The sequence below is a fragment of the Adiantum capillus-veneris genome, chromosome 4 (genome assembly GCF_014529385.1).
Source record: "Adiantum capillus-veneris isolate H3 chromosome 4, ASM1452938v2, whole genome shotgun sequence".
Lineage (NCBI taxonomy): Eukaryota > Viridiplantae > Streptophyta > Polypodiopsida > Polypodiales > Pteridaceae > Adiantum > Adiantum capillus-veneris.
In genome coordinates this window covers 175,772,544-175,798,121 of record NC_140934.1, presented here as the reverse complement: position 1 = coordinate 175,798,121, position 25,578 = coordinate 175,772,544, and the positions used below count along the sequence as shown (strand labels likewise).

General features: G+C 44.8%; 1 protein-coding gene across 3 annotated transcripts in view; it reads right to left on the bottom strand.

Moving 5' to 3' along the window:
* LOC147460396 (integral membrane protein (Protein of unknown function DUF92, transmembrane)) overlaps positions 1-25,578 on the bottom strand; it is a 62,040-nt gene that overhangs the window by 775 nt on the left and 35,687 nt on the right. Inside the window, exons 2-6 of one of the 3 annotated variants that reach the window (XR_015187980.1) lie at positions 2,426-2,542; positions 1,709-1,931; positions 629-877; positions 413-545; positions 90-344 (exon numbers count right to left, since the gene is read on the bottom strand). Coding sequence is in view for 2 of the 3 variants with exons in the window: in XM_086511479.1 (XP_086367605.1) it covers positions 414-545; positions 629-877; positions 1,709-1,931; positions 2,426-2,542 (721 nt within the window). In the remaining variant the exon portion in view is untranslated. Of the gene's footprint in view, positions 1-64; positions 345-412; positions 546-628; positions 878-1,708; positions 1,932-2,425; positions 2,543-25,578 lie in introns of those variants that run through there. The other 2 variants (XM_086511478.1, XM_086511479.1) reach the window with 2 other exon arrangements.

The following is a 25,578-nucleotide window of genomic DNA, read 5'->3' as shown; positions in this document are numbered from 1 at the left end:
AAGGCACGAACAATGAGAGCAATCATCATAGGTATGTGACCTAAACATATTCAGCAAGCAGCTATAAATAATGCCACCAATTATATTACCATTACTTTCCAAACAGCTTTGCAGTGACTGTTATAGTAGCTCTAAAATGGAAGATGGAACTCGATCTTCCATGAAATGCCGAGCATGGCTGACTCTTTGCAAGAATCATGGCAACATATGGTATTGTTTAAGTTTGGTTGCTCCTGCCCAATACTACTGGTTTGTAAGCACTTGTTTTAAAAAACAAGTATGTGGCTTCCCAAGCGCTCGCTATGTGGTTTACCCTTCTAAATGTAGTCAGCAGATAAAAGAACCTGCTCAGAAGACAAACATCTCAGCACTACACTCTTAAAGAGGAAGAATCCAACGAAATAGCACTTGCCTCAAAAGATGTATAGGCTAATCGCAGCAGTAGCTATGGTGGTAATCAGCACAGAATAAAAGTTAACTCCATTATTGTCAAGGATGTCTTGTCCAGTTATCCGCTTCACTGTAGGCCCAGGCTTTTCAACCACCTGTTAAGAAAACACATGGCATACCCTCATTACCTCCCAGAACAGAAGCTCAATCCTTGCATCTTAACAGGACTTCCACCAACCTTCTTCCTCACTACACAAAAACCACTGTACTGCACAGTTGCACCCAAGAGAGAGTCACACACACTTCCAAAAAGGCCAGCAAAGGCTCCTAATGGGAGGGCCAACCATTGCTTATATGCTAATGGGCCTTCGCATTTGGCAGTCATAAGCCCGACGAGGACAAAGATGAGACCTATGACAGCTCCACCAGCGGTTGCTGCAAGGAGACCCAACAGAGTGACCGCCCCATTCACACCACGTTGCACTACCTGCAATATAATGAATGCAACAATTTGAATGGTAAAAACAATTTACAAGTTAATCAGGATTGGAAAAAGAATCACTTAAGAAGGATTTTAGACTTTCTTCCTGAAGCAGACTGCCCAACCCCCTCCGATCCAAATTAAAAAGCATCAAGCACAAACAGTTATAGAAGAGTCCTCTGTAGAGCGTTCCACTTTTAAGGTCAGACTTGGAGATGATGGATGCCTCAACACTTCAACCAGAAGAGTGAGTGCCATACTTATCATGTATAGATTAGCATTGATGCTAAAGATTCAGTCATTGATTGAATACATAAATGTTCTTTCACAATGCACTTTGTGAACATCCACTTAAGACATTACAAAATAGAATGCGAATTTTTATGACCAGAAAACTAGGCACAGATGCCCGTTTTCTGGCAAGCTTTGCTAGTGTACCACTTGGATGCCCTCAAACAAAGAAATAGCAAGAAAGTATCCTTTCATAAGGTCAAAAAAGTCCAAACTTACGAAATACACGAGGCTAAAAGAGCTCACAAAAACACAAAAGCAAGGCACACAAGAAAAAAATAGGATAAAGAAATTAAATTAAATTATCTTATTTGTTTCTAAACAAAAAAAAAAAGTAAGAAGGTATTCAGGGTCTTCAAACTTACTAATGCTCTGTATGCCACAAGAGTGTCTGATTACGTCACCAAAAATTCCCATTTCTAAATTAAGCTCTTAAACAAGCCATAAGATAAATCACTTCATTTTGTTCTCTAAACCACTAGCCTGTACAAACTGATACAAGTAGCCTTCCATGCAATATTTCAAATCCTCCAAAAGACAACATACCCGCATGGTAGTGATCAAGCGTGGCTGACTTTTACTTAATATTCCAATCTCTGAAGACCATGTATCCCCATTGCAGCAGGCATAGTGTCCCAAAATTCCTCCAAGAAATCCAGTTATCAATGGAAAGCTCATTGAATCTAGGCACTTGTCTTCCCAATTCGTGTAGTAGGCTGTCAACACAGACAAAACAGTAGCTATGGAGCTATTGACTAGAACCTGCAACCTGACTTTAGCAAGACAACGATGATAAGAGATGCATTAAAAAATGTGCTTGCTGAAATACATAGCGAAAATTTGTAAAAATCAAAACGAAGTGCAAGGGCATGGAGCTAATTGTTTACTGCTAGCCCTGCCCAACACCCATAAAAATCGCTTTGCCAATTTTACATTTCCCTTTGCAGGCAGTGTTCAAATTGTACATGCATCTACACCCAGTGCTGCAATCCAACCGTCTTACAATTTCCATCAAATTACAAGTGTGTAGTTCTTTTACCTACTTGGCTCAAAAACAAACAATTCGACAACATACGTAAACGAGTTGTCACGGTCAGCAAGACATTATCGTTGGCAAGAGAGCGTCTTACAATCAACACCTCCAACTTAAACTTTTGATAGCCATGCATTCATTTCATTCTAATTCACACCTCCAGCTTGAAAACCTAGGACTTTTGATGGCCATGCATTCATCTCATCCAGAAACAAAAAAACAATGTATACCAGTTGCGTTGTCCCCCATGTTTGTAGTCAACCCCTTCCAATTCCTTCTTGACTTCAGCTCCATGCTTTGTAAGTCTGGAGGAGCTGAAAAAGAATCCCAAGATCAACGCGCCATATCTGAACAGACCAGAAAACATCAAGTTAATATCAATAAGTAATAAACATCAAGTTAATATCAATAAGTAATAAACTCACAAAAAGGCCTCATACAGATTGTTCACAGTTTTGTACAATTATCTTCTGGGTTTTTCATTGCTGTTTGCTTTGTGAACCTTCTACTACAAATGCTTAGATGCAATATTAAATTCACTTCAACTTTTCAACTATGTCTCACGACACAAAATCAACCCAGCATTTCGGGAGAACATGCCCATACCATGTCAAAGTCATGCATGCAATGGAGGAACACATGCGAGAGAGAAAGAAAGAAAGAAACACAAAAAGCTTTATTAACGTCTTCTAGAGGCCAAAGAGACAAAACAACGTACATGCGTGTGCCCTATGGGTATCCAGAAAGAAGGACAAAAGTGCTAAAAATAAACATGCTACAAAGTAAAATAGACTACATGAGGTGTACGTGAGGGGTGTGTACATGTGTATGGGTGAGAGGGATAGAGCTCTACTCTAATGGGTGTGAAACTGTATGCGCAAGGGAGTACAACCATGATATGAAAAAGACTAGCTAGCTCCATCCTGTAACAGGCTTGGACATCCAAGCGAGAAATCAATAGCAACACACAAACAAACTGCAACAATTGAACTTGAATAGAGAGAGAGAGAGAGAGGAAGAAGAAGAAGAGAGTCCACACAAAGCGGCAAAAGTTCCGCTTCCAGATGCATTGGCCCCAAAGTTGGGCGCCCCTTCCGGTATTTCTTTCTTTATTGCTTCACATCAAGTACAATGTCCAGCTCTTTTGTGCTTCCACCAACTTGGAATGCCAGAGTAAGAGCCCATTTTACATATTTAAAGGCCCCTTGGCCTTGAAAAGAGCTCTACATCCCCAAAAGCTACTCGCCCAAAAAGCTGACACCAAAAGCAATCCATGGAAATCCATACAATGCCATGGCAGCATGCTCCGCGTTATTTGGGGCCTGCCGTACAGCTTACCACATCAGCCTGGGGTTTCGCGTTTTTTGGGTTGTTGTTCGTACCATTTATCCACGTCAGCATGTTTGTAGTTTTAGGGCTTTCATTGGCTTTCCAAGGTATGTTCTCCATGGGCCATGCCACATCAACGAGTTGTGACGTACCCCCCTCTTGAAAGAAGGCGTAATCGTCCGCGATTACGCCTACAAAACAGACAAAGGCCAAAAACTAGCTCAAAAGCCTGTAGCTCGGATAGTGTGTCGTGCTCTCTACAGTGGGTGCTCCTCAGTGCAATGTGCGTGACAATCTCACTGAAAACAAGGAACAAATAGACAACAACTGAGCTCACAGGGACACAACAACAAACCACAACATATGACTCGACGATCTCAAAGAACTGATACAGACTCTGGCGTGGCAGCACACTCAGCTCCAGCCCAGGACTCACAGGTACAATGGGGTGTCGAGGCTCAGATGTGCAGGGATGGTGAAGCAGTGTTGTGTGTATAGACTCGCTACTCTAGACGACGACGCTAGACCATATATCTCCAAGATGATGATCCTGACCCAACAGCTACTACTCACATGTACCACCATAAAGAGCCAACAACGGCTCATAAATGCCAGCCATCTAATCTATCTCCAAACTGAATGGTGGTGACCTGGCCACGATGTCCACTAGACCAGTCCGTATCTCTGCTGCCACGTGTCACTGCCCAGCCCAGAGAGTCCGTCCAACGTGAACCAGCCTAGACCAATTGTACTAACTGTGTGTCCTGTGAAAGTGACACTGTAGCCTGCTACAGGTTGCCCACCACAAGACCGCTCACCGTCTCGGTGCGAGGAATATTGAAAAAATTGTGAAGGAAAACCACTAGGTACTGCATCCGTACATCTTTCCTGAAGCAGCTTCAGGTGCTAGGCCCATGACCTTACATACCTCAAAAGTGGAGTTAAAAACATTGCACTGCTTGGAATCGCCTTAAGCCTTTAAATAGGCAGGAACCCAGTATGTATGATTGCATTTGGCAATGGAGAATGAGGCTCTACAGCAAAGAGATAAGCTCAGTTTGATTCCAGCGCATCTTTATCCTCCATAACCATAGTGAGAGGAAAATGACCTGGTCCATGCTTGCAGATAACCTTGCAACACTTTCTTCACAACACTGAGGGAGAGGGGTAGGTAGGGGTTAGGTAGGGGGCAAGGCCTAGGTAGGGGGAGGAGGGGTAGGTAGGGGGTGGATAGGGGCGAGGGCTAGGTAGGGGGTCGGTAGGGGCGAGGGGGAAAAGGGTAGGGGCGAGTAGGGGGTGGGTAGGGGCGAGGGCAAGAGAGGGGGTGGGTAGGGGCGAGTGTGTGTGAGGATGGGTAGGGGCGAGTTGGGAGAGGTGGGGAGGGGTGGGGAAGGGTGAGGGGTGGGTAGGGGGGGGGCGAGGGAGAGAGGGGGAACGAGGGTTAGGTATGGGGCAAGGGAGAGAGAAGGGGGGCAAGGGGTAGGTAGAGGGAGAGGGTGAGTGGGCAAGGGGTAGTGAGGGAAGATGGCACTCCAGCAGATAAATATGATGATCAGGGACATCATCAAGCTTGAAAACAATATTGTTTTTGTTGTATCCCGTCTTAAGGAAGCTTCGTGAAGGGAGTTCGCTAGACACAGAGGAGAGCTTTGTTCTGGTTGGAGAAGCAGATGGGGTTGATGATGAAGGTTGGTGAACTCCTGTAGAGGGGATTTCTTTCCGCTTCTATGATTCTTCATAGGCTCACCTAATCCAAAGGCTTCCACCAAGGGCGTATAAGGAGCAGCTTCTATGACCTTCAAACTTTGAACTGTCTCAGGTGGCTCATTAGGTTTAGTTACTGTGGAAACATTGGAAGAGAGTGTACCTAGAGGCAAGGAGTAAATAGAGACTCCATAACACGGCATAGATTTGGTAGCTTCCAACCACTCCAGCAGATCTTCGTCTGACCTTCAGGTGTAGTAGGTTGTTCTTGTTCAGGGTTGGTTTCCATTGACAAAGAAACTTGCTGCACCACAGGATCCATACCTCCTTCTAAGAGAATGGGTTGCATCGAGGAGCCAGAAGTATGTATCCACATTGCATCGTTTCCCCAATCATGAAGTGCTTTAGTGTGTCGCAACCATGGTCTTCCAATGAGCAAGGGAAATCCGCCCTCAACCTCGGGAAGACGAACCACAACAAAATCCAAGTTTGAAGTAAAGTCTTGTCCATTGTGAAGGGAGCAGCGCGAGTAGGCTGTAGACCTAGAGCTAACATAGTGAACTCGGGCATCAAGTTGATGCCAAATCCACCATCCACTATCACTCCCGAGAATTGCCGACCCAAAAACGGACACTGTCAGGCGAGGGCTTCTATAATCAGTGAGTGTAGCAGCGGGATTGGATATCATATAGGACTCTGACGGTCGCACTGGGAGGTGCCCGCTACTAGGACCTGCTCCAGGGTAAAGTGACTGAATAACTGCAAGGGTGTCACTTCTGAAACTCGCATCTAGCCGCAACATGTCATAGAGGGACACTTGTTGGAAAGTGTTCTTCAAGACTGTCTTTGTTGTAAGCTTTTCTTATTCTACCAGTGGTTTCTCTGGTACCTTGATCTTCTGTAGATCTGAAACTGCTTCCAAGAAAGCTTCATCAATATCGGAGAGCAAAGATTTCGATTCCTTCATAGCACTGGGGGATGGCTTGTTAACAGCTAAAGGCAGGGTATCCACTGGTGTGAGAATGTGTGGGGGAGTTGACTTTGCTAGAATGCTAAGACCGAGAGCGGCTCTTTGGGCCCGGATGAGGACGCCCGATGGCTCCTCTACCAACTGCGGCGGCTTATTTTGAGGGGTAACCACGTGGGTAGAAGGGGGCGGCTGAGAAACGGTGCTAATTGCTATCAAATTGAGCTTGGGAAAGGCAAACTCATTCTGGCTTTGACTTGGATGCGAAGCCGTGGATGCACGAATTTCAGGGCAATCCTTACTGTAGTGATCCTTCATTTCGGGGCAATGACGGCAGGGAGGGGACCCTTCCGGCAGAGGGCATTTGCTTTGGTAATGACCATATTCCCCGCATCTGTAGCACAAAATGGGCCGATTCAATGGGCGAGTCGAAGGGCGAGGTGGTCCTTGCTCCTGGTGCATGAAGTTGGAGGTGGAGCCATAGAAGTTTTGAGGTGATGAGGGAGCATGGGTATGATAAAAGCTCTGAGACGGAAAAGTACTTTGCATACCTTGCATAGGAGGGGCTGTCAACAAAGGTGGCATACGGTGTGGATGGCCACAGGGAGAAACTATGTTGGATGCAGGTGTTGGCCCTTGTTGAAGAGTAGGACCAAGACTTTGTTGTATTTGTCGCAATCCCTTGAGGTAGTAACAATCCTTGTCCTCATGTCCAAATTTTTCACAGAAGTGGCAGTAAACCCGAAGGGGACAGTCCTGTGGAGGATGTCTTGGAGAGCAACACGAGCTGCACCATACCATAGCCTTAGCCTCCTGTTGAGACCAAAGCTCTTCTAGCTCTTTCTTGATTTGATCCAAAGCCTCAAGATGTGGTGGTTTCTCCTGTCGAAGAGAGATTGATTTCTCCTCTTGAAGAGCGCGTTGTAGTTTTAAGGCTTCAAGTTCTCTACGTAAAGAAGTCAATGGATCAGCAAGACTTTCCGAAAACACAGAGGGGGTCTCTATGTGAGGGGAGTCATTGAACAGCTTCCTAGCCCCCTCTATCCTATTAGCAGCTACGATGAACTCCTCCAGAGTGGCGTCGGGTCGGAGACTCTCTCGGAGTTTTTGTTGAGAAGTTTTAAGAAGCGCCTTCTCCACCCACTTCTTAACCATAAATTCACTGGGTTGTTGGGGAAGCTTGGCAACCAGAGACTTGGTTTTAGTCATAAGTTCTGCAAAAGCCTCATCTGGCTGGAGCACCATGTTGGCTAACTCATCCAAAACCTTCTCTTGGTAGTCACCTGGCTTGAATGCTGCACAGAATTGTTGCCTTAAGGCTGCCCAAGTTGCAAAATGGTTCTCTGCAAACTGGCTGTAACATTTGTCTGTTGAGCCATCCAAGGTAGATGGAAAGAGTACCAAATAAGCATCTTCTCTATTAAGACCACGACCCCTACAGAGAGATACAAACCTCCTTGCATGGTCGTCAGCATCTTCTGAAGAGAGTCCTTTGAAGGTAGGAAACTTGATGTTTACCTTGGCCAAAACACTAGCCAACGCCTCCATGGCCCGTTGCTCAATAGCCTGCTGTAAGAGAATAGAAGAGAGCTTTACTGGGGAAGATGATCTGGAAGATGTGGAATAGGATGGAGGAATGGGTGATGTCGTATGTTGAGGTATGGGTGATGAAGTGAATGGACTTCTACTAGGTACCAAGGGTCGTCTTCTGTTGTAGTACTTCAGAGGACTCAGTAGTGCGCTTTGACGCTCGACTGACCGCCTTGTATGTGTCATGCAATGACCACCAATCCAACCAAGCTTTGGGCAAGAAAACCTTTAACTGGCTGGAGACAGATCTAGACTCTACTAGACCAGGCAAGTGACTAGACCCAGGCTGGACCAGGGACGAGGAGGACTTGACTAGGGTCGAGGAGGACTAGACGAGGGTCGAAAAAGGACTAGTCTAGGGACGAGGGTTGGTTGGACCAGGGCGAGAGAGGACTAGACCAGTTGGACCAGGGCGAGAGGAGACCAGACCAGCAGATCACACAGTGCAAGGCAAGGTAGGCGAAGCTAGGTAAAAACCACTAGCTTCACTATTTGTATTCTCAACAGAGAGTGAGACTTCAGTTGAGGTCCCACCGTGATCGCCAAAATGAGAGCACCTGTAGCGCGGATAATGGGCCGTGCTCTCTACAATGGGTGCTCCTCAATGTAATGTGCGTGACAATCTCGCTCAAAACAGACTGAAAACAAGGAAAAAATAGACAACAATTGAGCTCACACAGACACAACAGCAGACCACAACATATAACTCGACTATCTCAAAGAACTGATACAGACTCTGGCGTGGCACCACACTCAGCTCCAGCCCAGGACTCACAGGTACAATGGGGTATCGAGGCTCAGATGTGCAGGGATGGTGAAGCAGTGTTCTGTGTATAGACTCGCTACTCTAGACGACGATGTTGGACCATATATCTCCAAGATGATGATCCGGACCCAACAGCTACTACTCACATATACCACCATAAAGAGCCACCAACGGCTCATAAATGTCAGCCATCTAATCTATCTCCAAACTGAATGGTGGTGACCTGGCCACGATGTCCACTAGACCAATCCGTATCTCTGTTGCCACATGTCACTGCCCGGCCCAGAGAGTCCGTCCAGCGTGAACCAGCCTAGACCAATTGTACTAACTGTGTGTCTTGTGAAAGTGACACTGTAGCCTACTACAAAGACAGTCAATGTGAATCTTTCATGGCTGGAGTTTTGTTCTTTTTGAGTGTGTTTTTAGCTTCAAATCTTCTACCTCACCGCACCAAATTCAACTTGTTGATTCATCGCTAACTCTTGGAATAGTCAATGCTAGACCAAAAGCTTCAAGTTAAAGCTCTAAAATTTGAGGAGTATTTGTTAGGTCCTCCTCCTCCATCCATTTTGCATCCAAAGCCGGGTAGTTCCTGAACTTGACTAAATACCGACGTGTCAGCTTACGTTCCACTTTCCTTTCCTTGTGAGCCAGGACTTATTCTAGAATGAGAATCTCCTCTATCTCTTCCACTTCGGGCTGCTCCTCTTGCTCCCTATCGACTAGCACTTCACCTTCGAAAGGTCTGAATAGACTCACATAAAACGCATTCTGAATCTTCCAAAGTATCAAGTAGGTTCAGTTTAAAGGATACATCATTGATCTTCTCCTAAATCTGCAAAAGCATACCATGTAGTCAAAAATCTACGAGACAAACAGTTTAGCCAAATGATATGGTTTAATTGTCTTCTTTACCGAAACAAAATGAGCCTATTTGCTAAATCTGTCAATGATTGTCCAAATGCCATCATGCCCACTCTGAGTCTTGGAAGTGAGACCCTTCTCTACAAACTCCTTCACTTGATTCATATTCCTCATTTTGGGCTCTGCTAACTCGGTAAGGTGGCCGATTCGGTGGCGTACTATTGGGAATCAAATCAATGGTGTCATCTTTAGGACGCTAACGAGGTAACTATCCTAGTAAGCTTTCGGAGAAACAATCAACTTGAGCTTGCAAAAAGTCTTGTCAATCCCTTCTCAAGGTTGGACAAATTTGGTGTTTTCTTGTCATCTAACTCATGTAAGTACATCAAGTAAATAAACAGACTGGATTTCATTACTTTGGAAATGGCCAAAGACGATACAAGTGAAACGGACTCGCCCTTTAATTTTACATCAAGAATTATATCTCTACCCTCCTCATTCTTCAAAGTTGCTTTCCTTGCCCTATAGTCGACCACAGCATTGGTCTTGTGAAACCAGGGGATTCCCAAAAGGACGTCACACCCCTCCAAAGGCATGATGTAATATTCAATGTGTCACGTGACACATCCAACCCTATGTGTCCGTGGACAAGCTACAGCATGACCAGGGTTCAGTTCAGTCAAGTCAGTCTAGGATAGGAAGTGATCCGGCACTTTTGTGAGTATGTTCGCAGACCGTGCATGACCAGTCACTTAGATTAGATGCATATCCTCCGGTTGCACACAGCATGATCATCAGCATTACCATCAAAATCCATCAGGGGAATTTTCCCAGTGCATTAAACCTATTTTCCTTATTTTTGACATTTTTCACTTATTTATTAAGTGACTTTTGTTGGGAACTAGGTAGGGCAATTTTGCTAAGAGAATATATAAGCAAACCAAAGCTAGCACTTTCTAGCAAAGGAGGCAGCAGGAGCATTGCTCAACAGACACCCTCTCAAGCAAGAACAAGAATCCATCAGCCTGGCGTTTTTCCACAAGGCCACTTCAGCGTTTTCAGCCCTGATCCTCGGTGTTTTCAGCAAGGGATTTCCGCCAGCAAAAGACTCAGCACTCAGCGCTTTTCAGCCCCTTGCATAGGTGATTCTGCACCAGCATTTCAGCCCCTGCAGATAGCGTTTTGTAGCAGCAACAGCCAGCCAAATCTAGCGTTTTTCCCAGCCTCAGCCTGGCGTTTTACAGCAGCGTTTTTGCACAAAGAACCCAGCCCATAAATCTGCGTTTTTCCAGCAAATAGAAGAACAGCATTTCAGCGTTTTGCATCAGCTAATTCAGCAGACAGTAGAGCAGTAGATCCAGTAAACTCCAAGCACGAAAGACAGCGTTGTTGCACATCAAGTCACAGTAGCAGATAGCCTCGTCCTTGTCGTCACCACCGTCGGTCTCGACATAGCCATTAGATTTGCATCAGCATCTTGTACCAGATTGTGCAATCAATAGTAGACCACTCTCGCCATCGAGAGTGGGGCCCTTGGAGGAGGGTTTGACAACATCTTCGGTGTCGTATTCTCTTCTCTCTCTCTATCTCTAAGTCTCATGCACCTTCATGCACAATGTCCATTCACTTTGTTTTTCTCTCACTAAAGGAACGGAAGGCTCTCCCTTCTATAAGTAAAAGGAACCCTTGACCACAGTTCGGAGCACTCATCTTGAGCAAAGTTCAACATTCATTTCCGCTGCACCTTACATTGGTATCACAGCTTTGGCGGTGTTCTGTATCACTCAAGGAAAGAACCACATAATTTTATTTTTTTTGCTTGTTGCGGTCGCACATAACCTAAGTCCTCTTGGGCGTGTTGATTCCTAATCGTGTTTTTGAAGAGTGACAGGAAACCCAAGAAAGAAGGGCTTGTCCAACCTCCCCTTGTGCCTCTTTTCACTCATTGAGAGCGGACCACGCACTTAGCGGCCGGCCAATCAACGTGAGGTGGGAAAAAGCAACCTTGGTGTGAGCGCAAGGCCGCCAACACAGATGGCAAGCGAAAGAAGAACCTCAAGACCCGCAAGAACCTCAAGAACTCAAGAACCCCAAGAACCCAAGTTCCTCGTGACCTTAAGAACCCAAGACAACACGAACCCACAAGAACCCTCGACTTCAGTGGATGGTCATCACTCGAAGCGGAATGGATACTTCGCTTGGAGGTGATGAGCATGAGAGAGGCGAAGAAGAATTTTCCCCACCAAGAGGTTTTTCTAACCCTCCCCCTTCCCCATCTACGCCAAGGATTGCACCAGATCCTATGGAGGCTTGGTGGAAAAAGATGATGGACATGATGACAACGTGGCACGAAGCAAGAATGGCAACCATGGAGCGTGAGCGCGAGCAATTACGCTTGGAGGCCAAAGAATTTGATCGCACGTACGCAGAAAGAAAAACAAAATTGGATCGCAAGAACGTTGTTCATTCTTCCTCTCTCATTTCTAATGTGCAAGCGAAGATTGAAGAGATTCGGGAAAAGGAGACTCTCTTAGTCTCTTCTTCTCCCAAGCATGACACACAGGATTCGCATGAGGATAAGCATGATGACTTGAATGATAATGATAAGCATGATGATTTGAATGACAATGACAAGCATGTTGATTTGCATGATGCATGAAAATGACGTGATTGTTCTAAAGGATAATGGTTTAGTTGATACTTTGTCTAGTGCAGGGTAACCTCGTTGCAGATTCGATCGATCACGAAGACTCGATCTTGGCTCTCGAGTCGAGGTCCACAAAAACCCCACAGGAAGATTCGATCAACCACGAAGAACCGATCTTGGCTCTCGAGCCTAGGTCCAAAGAACCCTCATAGGAAGTATTATGTGTTCGCATGATTAATCAGCACGCATTATACGAGTGTTTCATTCGTGATAGTTTCCTGTATTTTAGTCAGCATCTTTATGTGATCCCTTTTCCTAGGCATGACATATTGTACATTGAGCACGTTTCACTCATGGATGAGCACGGATGTATGTGGATTTCTAATGAAAAGATGAAATGTTTGCATTCAAGGAAGTCACATTCCATGTCTCTTCCTTGGCACGACACAGTTGTAGAAAGAGCACAAGAAAGTATGAGCACCAAGCATGGGCATTTCCGTTGTGAATTGCCACAGTTGATTGATTTGGATCAGAAAGACAAGTTTCGACCTCATTGTTTGCGTATGTGTGGTGAATGGTTTGACATTCCATCTATTTGTTCATCTACATTGCATGCACAGTCTTTGAGGAAGACGAGATTTTTTCCAGTCACTTTACATGGAATAGGTATGTTCATGTTTTTGTGTTAGAAGTGGTTTTAGGAATTTTCAGCCTTGGAGATTCTTGAAGAAGATGGACCTACGTCCATAGACAAAGTTGAAGCATCGAAGGAGCCACAGATGATTTTGTGTCACTTTCAACGCGGCCCAAAGAAGCAAGCGTTGCAGACTTTTATGAAGTTCAAGTATCGCACGACCCACACCTCAGAGTGGGCCGACGAAGAGTCCTTTCGAGGATTCCGGATATTGTTGGCGATCTCCCTCGACGCCATACAATTTGGTACCAGTACCTCATTTTGAAAAGGAGGGAGTGTCACGTGACACATCCAACCCTATGTGTCCGTGGACAAGCTACAGCATGGCCAGGGTTCAGTTCAGTCAAGTCAATCTAGAATAGGAAGTGATATGGCACTTTTGTGAGTCTGTTCGCAGACCGTGCATGACCAGTCACTTAGATTAGATGCATATCCTCCGATTGTACACAGCATGATCATCAGCATTACCATCAGAATCCATCAGGGGAATTTTCCAATGCATTAAACCTATTTTCCCTATTTTTGACATTTTTCACTTATTTATTAAGTGACTTTTGTTGGGAACTAGGTAGGGCAATTTTGCTAAGATAGTATATAAGCAAACCAACGCTAGCACTTTCTGGCAAAGGAGGCAGCAGGAGCATTGCTCAATAGGCACCCTCTCAAGCAAGAACAAGAACCCATCAGCCTTGTGTTTTTCTACAAGGTCACTTCAGCGTTTTCAGCCTTGATCCTTGGTGTTTTCAGCAAGGGATTTCCGCCAACAACAGACTCAGCACTCAGCACTTTTCAGTGTAACAAACTGCTGACGTGTCGACCTACTGAAGAACGGAGCTACCGGCCGAGGGGCCTAAACCCTAAGAAGAATAAGTAATAGAAGAAGTGTCACAAAGTGATGACGTGGTTGCCCGAGAGCAAAAACCCTAACCCTAATTTCTGCCTGAAACTCTAACTACTGAAACCCTAATTCTGAAAACCCTAACCCTAAAACCTGCAAACCCTAATTTCTGCCAGAAACCGTAATTCTGGAAACCCTAACTCTAAAACCTGCAAACCCTAATTCTGCTGCCAAAAACCCTAAAACTGCAGAAACCGTAACCCTAACCCTAACGGCAGATTTCCGCGTTTTGCGCTGGCTGATGACGTGGCAGGCTGTACGGATTTCCTTGATTTATGATTGCAGCTTTTGGCTTTGCTTTTGGACCAGAAGCTTTTGAGTTTTAAAGGCTTTTTACTGTAACTGCTTTTCAAGCCAAGGGTCTTCAAATATGAGGCTAGGGCTCATTCTCTGGCATGCTTCTTGGCGAAGGTGCAGAGTCTGGAGTATTGGCTTGTATTGTGTTGATGCAATATAAAGAAATACCCAAAGGGGCGCCAAGGTTTGGGGTCAATACTCTATGGGGTGGAATTCCGCGACTCCGTGCCGCGTCTCGTCTCTCTCTATTTCAATTCAGTTGTTATTTGAAGTGCTTAAAGTTGTTCAGTCAATTCTTTTCTATTGGCACGTGGTGCGCGCCTTGTGATAGTGGTATCAGAGCATCAGGCGTGTGCTTTTCTAAAAGCATACCGGTCCTACAAAAGAGCAGATAGAGCTATTGATGGAACTATATTTGAGAGATCTTCGCCCTCCAACCCGGAAGATCCCCCAACCCGGACTTATTAGCCACTCCCATCCTTACTTCATCGCGCACCGGGCGCGCTCCCGTCTTCACCACAGTGTCTTACAGGGCATAAGCCAATTAAGATCACTTGCAAGAGAAGAATCCAAATTTGTTTCAAGTCATTGTTTTTTTTTCAGAAGCAGTGCCATGCAGATGTTGATGTCTACAGCTACCAAGCAGCATACTCCAAGTACTTGGCAAGCTTTCAAGAAAATTTTTGCCCGAAGTTATATGGTTTCTGACATCTTCCTTCAGAGTGCAACTTCTGGCAGAGTGGGGTATCATGAAATGCTAGCCATGGAAACCCTAGCAAATTATAACTTGAAATTTCTCGACATCTTTCAGTAGATGTCTCTTCACGAGCAGATGACCTTGGAGATCCAGTGCGATTGCTATCTTGGGACTACCATCGCTACCAACGAAACACTATCTGTCCAAGAGCTGATGGACCATGCTGTGCTCGGCTACGACCTTACGAAATGAACCTAACCCTAATTTTTGGTGCAGGTTCCAGGATGGAAAGTCGGTCGACTTTTTGAGCTCGATTGATGTCGAGATTGCTTTTTTTAAGTTTCAAATCTGTTTGAGAACTTGTTTGGTGATCCTTTTTGGAATTTGTTTGAAATGGATGCTATCTATTTTCAACCTGTTTTGGTGCCGATTTGAATTGTTTGACTCTGGTTTGATACTGATTTCAATGATTGGTGATTTTACTCTCGGGTGGAGAAGTGAGAAATGATGTTTGAGAATGCTTGTTCATACTCATGGCCCGGACCCTTGTGGTTATTTGCGGGGGGAGTATTGAATGATTGAAAAGTGTTGTTTTTACTCATGGCCCGGACCCTTGTGGTTATTTGCGGGGGGAGTATTGAATGATTGAAAAGTGTTGTTTTTACTCATGGCCCGGACCCTTGTGGTTATTTACGGGGGAAGTATTGTTGTTATTACTCATGGCCCGGACTTGGATGGTTATGCCGGAGTGGTTACTCTCAGCACCTCCAAACGACACAGGCTGCGGTCTGGGGGGCGTTTGGTTGTAAAAGACCTCTATATCTCATGGCCCAAACCTTTTTAGGTTATTTGCGGGAGGAGTGATGAGGGAGTCGTTGAACAGCTCATGGCCCGGACCTGGATGGTTATTTGCAAGGGGAGCATTCATCGGCGACTTTATGTTTCTATGTCTTGTAACATGCGTATGTGAGCATTTGTGTTACATTGTGATGTGCCAACTACTGAATATTCCTAATTGGATGAGATAGCCTGGGTATGTAATTTTAGTGCATCAAGACACCCGTGGAAGATCAGTACGGTCTGGGTGTGATGGCTAATTTTACTACGCCAGAATATCAAGAGTTCTGATATGGAGGAAAGGAGAAGCTAACTCCTTGATCAAAACAACCGAAAGGAGAAGCTAACTCCTTGATCAAAAGAGCAGAAAGGAGAAGCTAACTCCTTAATAAAAAGAGCAAACTGATTGTCCCTCGAAATGTCCCTCAGAGATTTTTGAGCTAACTTGAAATGTTTTGCAGATATGTTGTCATCGAGGACGATTACTCTCTTTCAAGAAGGGGAGATGTAACAAACTGCTGACGTGTCGACCTACTGAAGAACAGAGCTACCGGCCGAGGGGCCTAAACCCTAAGAAGAACAAGTAACAGAAGAAGTGTCACAAAGTGATGACGTGGTTGCCCGAGAGCAAAAACCCTAATCCTAATTTTTGCCAGAAACTCTAACTACTAAAACCCTAATTCTAGAAACCCTAACCCTAAAACCTACAAACCCTAATTTCTGCCAGAAACCCTAATTCTGGAAACCCTAACCCTAAAACCTACAAACCCTAATTCTGCTGCCAGAAACCCTAAAACTGCAGAAATCCTAACCCTAACCCTAAGGGCAGATTTCCGCGTTTTGCACTGGCTGATGACATGGCAGGCTGTACGGATTTCCTTGATTTACGCTGGCAATTTTTGGCTTTGCTTTTGGACCAGAAGCTTTTGAGTTTTAAAGGCTTTTTACTGTAACTGCTTTTCAGGCCAAGGGCCTTTAAATATGAGGCTAGGGCTCATTCTCTGGCATGCTTCTTGGCGAAGGTGCAGAGTCTGGAGTACCGGCTTGTACTGTGTTGATGCAATATAAAGAAATACCGAAAGGGGCGCCAAGGTTTGGGGCCAATACTCTCTGGAGTGGAATTCCGCCACTCCGTGTCGCATGTCGTCTCTCTCTATTTCAGTTCAGTTGTTATTTGAAGTGCTTAAAGTTGTTCAGTCTATTCTTTTCTATTGGCACGTGGTGCGCGCCTTGTGACAGTGGTATCAAAGCATTGTGACATTCAGCCCTTGCATAGGCGATTCTGCACCAGCATTTCAACCCCTCCAAATAGCGTTTTGTAGCAGCAACAGCCAGCCAAATCTAGCGTTTTTCCCAACCTCAGCCTGGCGTTTTACAGCAGCCTTCAGTAGCGTTTTTGCACAGAGAACCCAGCCCACAAATCTGCGTTTTTCAAGCAAATAGAAGAGCAGCATTTCAGCGTTTTGCATCAGCCAATTCAACAGACAGTAGAGCAGTAGATCCAGCAAACTCCAAGCACGAAAGACAGCTTTGTTGCACATCAAATCACAGTAGCAGATAGCCTCATCCTCGTCGTCACCACCGTCGGTCTCGACATAGTCATTAGATTTGCATCAGCATCTTGTACCAGATTGTGCAATCAATAGTAGACCACTCTCGCCATCGAGAGTGGGGCCCTTGGAGAAGGGTTTGACAACATCTCCAGTGTCGTATTCTCTTCTCTCTATCTCTAAGTCTCATGCACCTTCACGCACAGTGTCCATTCACTTTGTTTGTGATCACTGCACTCTCTCACTAAAGGAACAGAAGGCTCTCACTTCCGTAAGTAAAAGGAACCCTTGAGCACAGTTTGGAGCACTCATCTTGAGCAAAGTTCAACATTCATTTCCGTTGCACCTTACACAATGTGCCCTAAATACCCCTGACAATGCAACCGAAGTTCGCCTATGACAAGTGTAATGGCAACATCCCGTCTTGGTGCCGCTAGAACTGCCTCCATTGGTGTTCCCATTCCTCTGACGTAATTGCAAGTCGAGCCGCCAATTCAATCGAGATGAAGTTGGCCTTGGCTCCTCCATTGAAGAAGATGAGGGCTTCTTGATCTCGTAGTTTACCCATGCTCTGCAGAGCTCTGTACTTTCGTCCATCTCTTCAAAATCTGTCCCCACAAAATCTGCTACCACTCCTCTGTTTGTCTTTCCTTTCTTTGCTCGCTCCTCTGCTGCTCTGGAACCTCTAGCTTGTCCTCTGACTATACTTTAGGCGCTTTGTTGGGGCACTTGGTAAGTACATGCCCTTGTTCCACACAACCGTAACATTTACCCTCCTTGAAGTATTCGACGCGCTGCTCCACTAACAATCGAGGGCTTGAAGGTTTCTTCTTTGTTGCTTTTCCTTCCTTCTGTTACCTTTGTTTGATTCTTGTCCAGTCCAAATTGTTACAAGTTTATATGCCCAAGCATTGCAAACTCTTGGTTGGCATGTCCCATTAATCGTTGCATGAACTCGGACTTCTACAGCACACAATAATCCCGTATCTCTTTAGGTAGACCAACGCTAGGTTCACATGTCGGGGGGGGGTCTTGCTGAGACGGTGCATGTTGGATGTCTGGTCCCTACTACCTCTTCTGCAAGAAAGTGCTAGCGCTAGGGTTTCTTATATACTTCCTTGTCAAATTGCCCTACCCAGTTCCCAACAAAAGTCACTTAAAAATAATAAGTGAAAATTAGCTAAAATAGGGAAAAAAGGTCTATGCACTGTAAAAATGCTCCTGATATAATCTGATGGTAATGTTGATGATCATGTTGTGTGCAACCAGAGGATATGCATCTATGCTAAGTGCCTGGACATGCACGGTCTGGAACAGACTCACAAAAGTGCCAGAACAATTTCTAAGCCGGACTGACTGAACTGAATTGAACCCTTGTCATGAAGTAGCTTGTCCACGTACACATAGGGTTAGATGTGCACGTGACATCCCCTCCTTTTTAAAGTGAGGTACTAGTACCGAACTGTATGGCATCGAGGGAGATCGCTAACCGGGTCTAGAATCCTGTGAAGAACTCTTCGCCGGCCCACTCTAATGCGTGGGTCGTGCGATACTTGAACTTCATAAAGGTCTGCAACAGTTGCTTCTTTGGACCGCGCCGAAAGCGACACAGTCATCTGTGGCTCCTTCAATGCTTCAACTTCTTCTACAGTCATGCGTCTATCTTCTTCAAGAATCCCTTCTATAGTCATGCGTCTACCTTCTTAAAGGCCTAAATAACCCCTTTTTGTACATTTTTATACTTTGTCCGGGTTCAATATGAACCTGGACACATTTTTTAAAGGTCACTTATAATAAAAGTGGGAAAACCCAAAACTCACTTATTGAGTTTTTCCCAAAAACGTGAGCCCTCTCTCTTCTGCTAGCGCTTCCTCTCCTACTGGCCTTCGCCTCCCCTCTCTGCACACACACTGCACTTCCTCGCGTGCTCTTTCACTTGCACACACCGCCGCGCGCTCATCAACTGGTATCAGAGCCTCGATTAGGGTTTGCTCCAAACCTGCAAACGCTGAATTTCAGCCAAGAAGGTCAACTTTCACGCGAGATTTTGCAATTTCGTCGCCAAAGGACTCGTCCCCGAACACTAGAGAGCTCCCGGCAACCCAAATTGACCCAAAACAGGCTGAAATTAGGTCAAAAACAAGAAATTACAAGTTATAACAACAAAATACAGGTTTTGCAAATGATGTATTAAGGTGTGGGAATACTTTTGCTAAGTCCCCGCTACCCGAAAACACTGAAATTGCCGAAAAACAAGCCCTAAAACAAGTGTTTTAAGCAAATTTCAGATTTGCGCAGGTTTTTGCAAGTGTTTTTATGGTGCGATTACATTGGGGAAAGTGCAAATTGATGCAATCTACGCACATTTGACAAATTTTGTCGATGTATGACCATTTGTGGCTCAATTTCATGCAATTTTGATGCTACAAATTGGGGCTTTTGCGCTTACATGCTTCTAAAGGCTGTGTATCAGCCTTATGTATATCTTTTGAGGCTAAAACAACTAAATTTGTTGTTTTCGAGCACAAATTCGCTCGCTGAAATTTCCTACACATAAATTTCAGAAATTGAATTTTGTGCCCAAATCGACCTATTTTGCCCCAAATTGCTCCTGTGACCATTTGGAGCTGTAGTGCACATCTCTGTGAGGCTATACTCCGATTTTTGCGCATTTTGCCCAAAAAATTCAGCGTATTATCCCTCTTATTTCGTGCAACTATGGCCTCATCTTCTTTGGATGTGAAGAACCTCTTCGAGATTAGGAGGTTCGATGGTACAGGTTTTGATCTTTGGAAAGACAAGATTCAATGAATCCTATTTCTTAAGGATTGCGAAGGAGCACTTGAACAGGTGAAGCCACAGAATATGACGGATGAAGCATGGGTTAGCATGAACAGGAAGGCCGTTACATACATTAAAATGGCCATGACCGATGAGACCTTCATTGATGTGAAAGGTCTAACGACTGCTTTTGATGTGTGGGAGAAGTTGAAGGGAATGTATGAAAATACGCCGCCTGTCAACCAGGTGCACTTGATGCGAAAACTTGTTGGCATGCAACTAGATGAGTCCAAGAGCGCGGCAGAGCACTTGTAATTATTCGCAGGTACTTTGTCGCAGTTACAGGATTCTGGCTTGCCCCCTTTTGATGATAAGTTGAAAGCTATCTTCTTGCTTATGACCTTACCTGAGTCATGGGAAACTTTGGTGGTTTCGTTGTCCAATAACCCCAATTTGACCTTTGATGGTGTTAGGGGTTCTATCTTGAATGAAAAAATCAGGAGGAAAGCAAGTGGAGAGGGAGGCAGCTCTGCCAACATGGTTAGAGGTAGGACAAAAAAGAAGAATGCTTATGCACAAAGGAGTAAGAGTAAAAAATAAAGAAAGGAGAAATGCAAGCAAAGGCAAGGGTGATGTGACTTGCTATCAATGCGGCAGGAAAGGTCACAAGAAATCCGATTGCAGGTACTATAAAGCTGAGTTAGAAACGAAAAAGAATGGTGGAGACAAAGAGAAAGAGAAGAAGGAAGTCAAGGCAGATGCACAAGATAGCTCAAAGGACAAAGAGAAGGCCAATGTGGCTTCTAGTGTCGTGATTGAGGAGCTGTCAGATGTAGAGGACATCTTGTGTCCTCTACATCTTGTGTGCCACTTTGTCAGATAATGATGCTTATGACTTTGATGCCTCTCTAAATGTTCATTCACAGGACATGCAGATCACCATGAGTGATCTTATTGATGCTTTGTTGACTGTCAATGATGCATTGTCCCAAACTTGGATTGTTGATTCCGATGCTTCATTTCATGTGACTCCTATCAAGGAGTGTTTCTCTACTTTTGATGTGGGCAAGCGTGGCCATGTATACCTTGAGGCTTGGAAACAATCATGCATGTTCCATTGAGGGTATTGGCACTGTGCATCTCTCCATAGATGACACAAATGAGCTTGTCTTGCATGATGTTCGATATGTGCCGGGAATCAAGAAGAGTCTGCTTTCTGTTGGTCAAATGGATATGCATGGTTACAGCATCTTGTTTGAGAGAGGGTCATGGAAAATGACTAAAGGCTCAAGGCTGATTGTAAAGGGCACAAAGAAAGGGACACTTTACTGCATGCATGGAAAGGCCGTGTTGGGCAAGTTTACTGCATTGGCTGAAATTAACTCTCACACGGAGTTGTGGCACAAGAGGCTTGGCCATATGAGCCAAAAGGGCCTTTCTAAGCTTTGTACTTTGAACAAGCTTGATGCTAAAGGCACAAAGCTTGACTTTTGTAATGAATGTCAATATGGCAAGCAAGTAAAGCGTTCTTATTACTCTGGTGTCTCTCGTAAATCTTGTGAGCTTGATCTTGTACATTCCGATGTATGTAGCATGCCTACTAAGTCTATGGGTGGAGCATGTTATTTTGTCTCCTTTGTTGATGATCATTCTAGGAAAATTTGGATTTATTTGCTTAAGTCTAAGGATGAAGCCTTTGTTGCGTTTAAGAGATTTCATGCATTTGTGACCACCCAAATAGGTAGAAAGCTAAAATGCTTGCGTACAGACAATGGGGGGGAGTACACAAGTGCTGAATTTAACAAGTTTTGTAAAAATTTGGGCATTAAGAGGGAGCTTACTGTCCCATGCAGCCCCTCTTCTAATGGTGTGGCTGAAAGATTCAATAGGACACTTTGTGAGAGGGTGAGATGCATGCTATCCACAGCTACTCTCTCTCATGGATTTCGGGGAGAAGCTTTGAAAACTGCAGTGCATATATGCAATCGATCCCCTCACATGTCTTTGAAAGGTGACATCCTGAAGAGGGGTTTGGTCTGGCAAGCCTGCTTCATATGATCACTTACGCATTTTTGGTTGCGAAGCTTTTGTGCATGTTAGACCTGAGTTGAGGAGGAAACTAGATGCGAAGTCCACTAAAGGCCTCTTCATGGGATATGGTGAAGAAGGCGAAATGGGTTACAGGATTTGGTTACCTCAGCTCAAAAGGGTTGTACGCAGCCGGGATGTTGTTTTTAATGAGGCAAGGCTGCTTCAAAACAATTGTGCCTCAAAGCATGACCATAAAAGGGTGAAATTTCAGTATGACCAGCCACCTGTTAAGCCTATTTTTTACCCTCAGGATGCACCACAAATGGCTGAAAATGTAGACGATCCAGTGGTGTTTGAGCCAGATGATGTTGGACAGCAAATTGAGGCTCCTGAAGGGCATTTGCAGCCAAGAAACAATGCTGAAAATGGTGCTGAAAATGATGTACAGCAGCCCATTGTTGATGATTTTGTCATGCCACCTGATGTAAACCCATTGCCGGATAATGTGGATCATTGGGTGAGGCGGTCTACTCATCAAAGACGGCCTGTGAGTTGATATGACCCCTCTTTGCATTACATTATGTTGACAGATGAGGGAGAGCCTCTTACGTATAAAGAGGCAAAGACATGTGAGCACAGCGACAAATGGGAGCTTGCTATGCAGGAAGAGATTAAAGCTTTGCATGCTAATCATACTTGGGATTTGGTTGAATTGCCCAAAGGAAGGAAGGCTATTCCTAACAAATGGGTGTATAAAATCAAAACTGTTGATGCAAAACCCAAGTATAAGGCAAGGCTTGTGGCAAAGGGATATGTTCAAACCAAGGGCATAGACTTTCAAGAGGTGTTCTCTCCTGTTGTGAAGATGACCACTTTGCGTGTGTACTGTTTGCCATAGTGGCTGCTCTTGATTTGGAAATGGACCAAATGGATGTACATACCGCTTTCATGCATGGTGATGTGGAAGAAGAGCTTTACATGAAGCAACCCAAGGGTTTTGTCATCCCTGGCAAGGAATATTTGGTATGTATGCTCAATAGAAGCTTGTATGGGCTGAAACAATCATGTAGACAGTGGTACAAGAAGTTTGATCGCTTCATGCTTAAACATGGTTACAAAAGAAGCCGTGCAGACCATTGTTTGTATACCAAACGTGATGAGGATGGCAGCCCGATCATTCTTGTGCTCTATGTAGACGATATGTTGATAGCTGCAAAGAAAAGAAGCATTGTAGATGCTCTTAAAGGGTAGCTGAAATCTGCGTTTTCAATGAAAGACCTTGGGGCAGCTGCACATATACTTGGAGTGCGTGTTACACGGCAAAGAGACAAGCGCCTATTGTATTTGTCACAAGAAAAGTACATTGAAAAGGTGCTGGACATATTTAACATGGCTGAAGCAAAGCCTCTTGGTGTGCCATTACAGCCATATGTTAAAATCTCCAAGGATGATTGTCCTAAGTCAAAGGAAGAAGCCAATGACATGCAAAGTGTGCCTTATGCTTCAGCTTGTGGTTCACTTATGTATACTATGGTTGCTACTAGGCCTGACATAGCCCATGCAGTGGGAGTTGTGAGCCGGTTTATGGCTAATCCAGGCAGGTTGCATTGGGATGCAGTGAAGTCCATTATGAGGTACTTGAAAGGGACTAAAAACAAATGCCTCTGCTATGGTAAAGGACCAATGGAGTTGAAGGGATTTTGTGACTCTGACATGGCTGGTGATGTGGATACACGGAAATCCACAAGCGGCTATGTATTTACTCTTGCCGGAGGTGCTGTTTCATGGTGTTCTAGATTGCAAAAGATTGTTGCATTGTCTACTACAGAGGCTGAATATATTTCAGCCACTGAGGCTTCTAAAGAAGCTATTTGGTTAGCACGCCTATGCAGTGAGTTTTGCTTGCCTGCCAAGGCACCTATGCTTGGTTGTGATAGCCAGAGTGCTATATGTCTAGCAAAGAACGCCATGTTTCATGCACGCACAAAGCATATTAATGTGCAGTATCACTTCATACGAGAAGTGCTTGAGGATGGCCTTATTACATTGGTTAAGGTCCATACATCACAAAATCCAGCCGATGCTCTCACTAAGTGCTTACCCAAAGCACAACATCATCTATGCATAGAGATGGTGGGAGTCATGTAGCTTAAAGGCGCCATTTATGCCTTTAAGTGGGAGGTTGTTGGGTTAAAGGCCTAAATAACCCCTTTTTGTACATTTTTATACTTTGTCCAGGTTCAATATGAACCTGGACACATTTTTTAAAGGTCACTTATAATAAAAGTGGGAAAACCCAAAACTCACTTATTGAGTTTTCCCCAAAAACGTGAGTCCTCTCTCTTCTGCTAGCGTTTCCTCTCCGGCTGGCCTTCGCCTCCCCTCTCTGCAACACACTGCACTTCCTCGCGTGCTCTTTCACTTGCACACACCGCCGCGCACTCATCACAGAACACTTCCTAAGCTAGACTGACTGAACTGAACTGAACTGAACCCTTGTCATGAAGTACCTTGTCCACGTACACATAGGGTTAGATGTGCATGTGACATTGGCTCCGTATATGAACTTCCTCTTTGTTGAAAACATCGGCTCATCAGAATCTGAACTTTCTGAGGAGGAAGAATCATCATCCGATCCGTCAAAGTACTTCCGAGATCTTCTATGGGATCTACTCTTCCTTGCCTTTGCTATGTCTCTGTGTCTTTCTCCTCTTCCTTCTCTTTCTATCCCCCTCACTAGAATCAGAGGAAGAACTCTCTGAACTGTCAGAAGAGGATGAGGATGAACTGGAAACATCCTTGAATCGCACACGTTTCTTTGTCTTTCAGGCATTCTCAAAAGCAGATTTCTAACCCAAGTAGCCACGATAGTCTGCTGCTCGATTCTGTTTCCACGGCTGCCTCTTGGTCTTCATGAGTCTGCTTACTCGTCGTTCTACTGCTTCATCGAATTTATCCGTTGAGCTCACCCTCTGTGTTGGTGTTGCTCATGCAATTGTCTTCTTCAAGGTTGACTTTAGAGGTGAACGGATGGCGGTACGCCATCAAGAATGCATCTCGTCAAGTGGGTGCTTGATTAAAAATTTCACATACTGAGGATCCTTGGAAAACTGAAGCATCTGTTGAGCACAAGCGTCGACGTGTTGTTGATGCTGCATCTCCATTCTTTCGTATCCGATAGGTGGAGATGGGTCGTACTCTTCCAAATCTCCATAAGGTGGTCGATGTCCGTTTGAATCTCCATTATTCTCTCCCGAACCTGAGTGGTTGGGTGCCACAATTTCCTCCTAGCGGGATTCGTCGACTGAATCCATATGTGCTACAAGTAAGGCGATCGAATCCTTCGTGGAAGAAGAATCGTTTGAGCTCTCATACCACTGTAATAGACTTGATACTCCAAGCCGAAGATCTAGTGCAACACACGCGAGAAAACTGAAAGAACTGAGCAATATTGAAAGAGAGACAGCACAGGTAGTTTCGCGCCCAGAGAGACTGACCCCAAAGAGTACAATGTCCGAGGGTCCTCTTCTCTCAGCAGTGCTCCCAAGCTAATCTACGGGAGAGGCCCTCGCAATTTTTTTAAAGGCCCTTGGCGAAAAGCAGTACATGAAAAGCATCAAGTCAAAAAGCACTCTGCCCCAAAAGCTAGCGCTATTCCCGGCTGCCGCAAAACGCGTCGCAAATCGCGGAAGTCCGTACATTGTGCCATGTAAGCAATCTGCCAAAAAAAG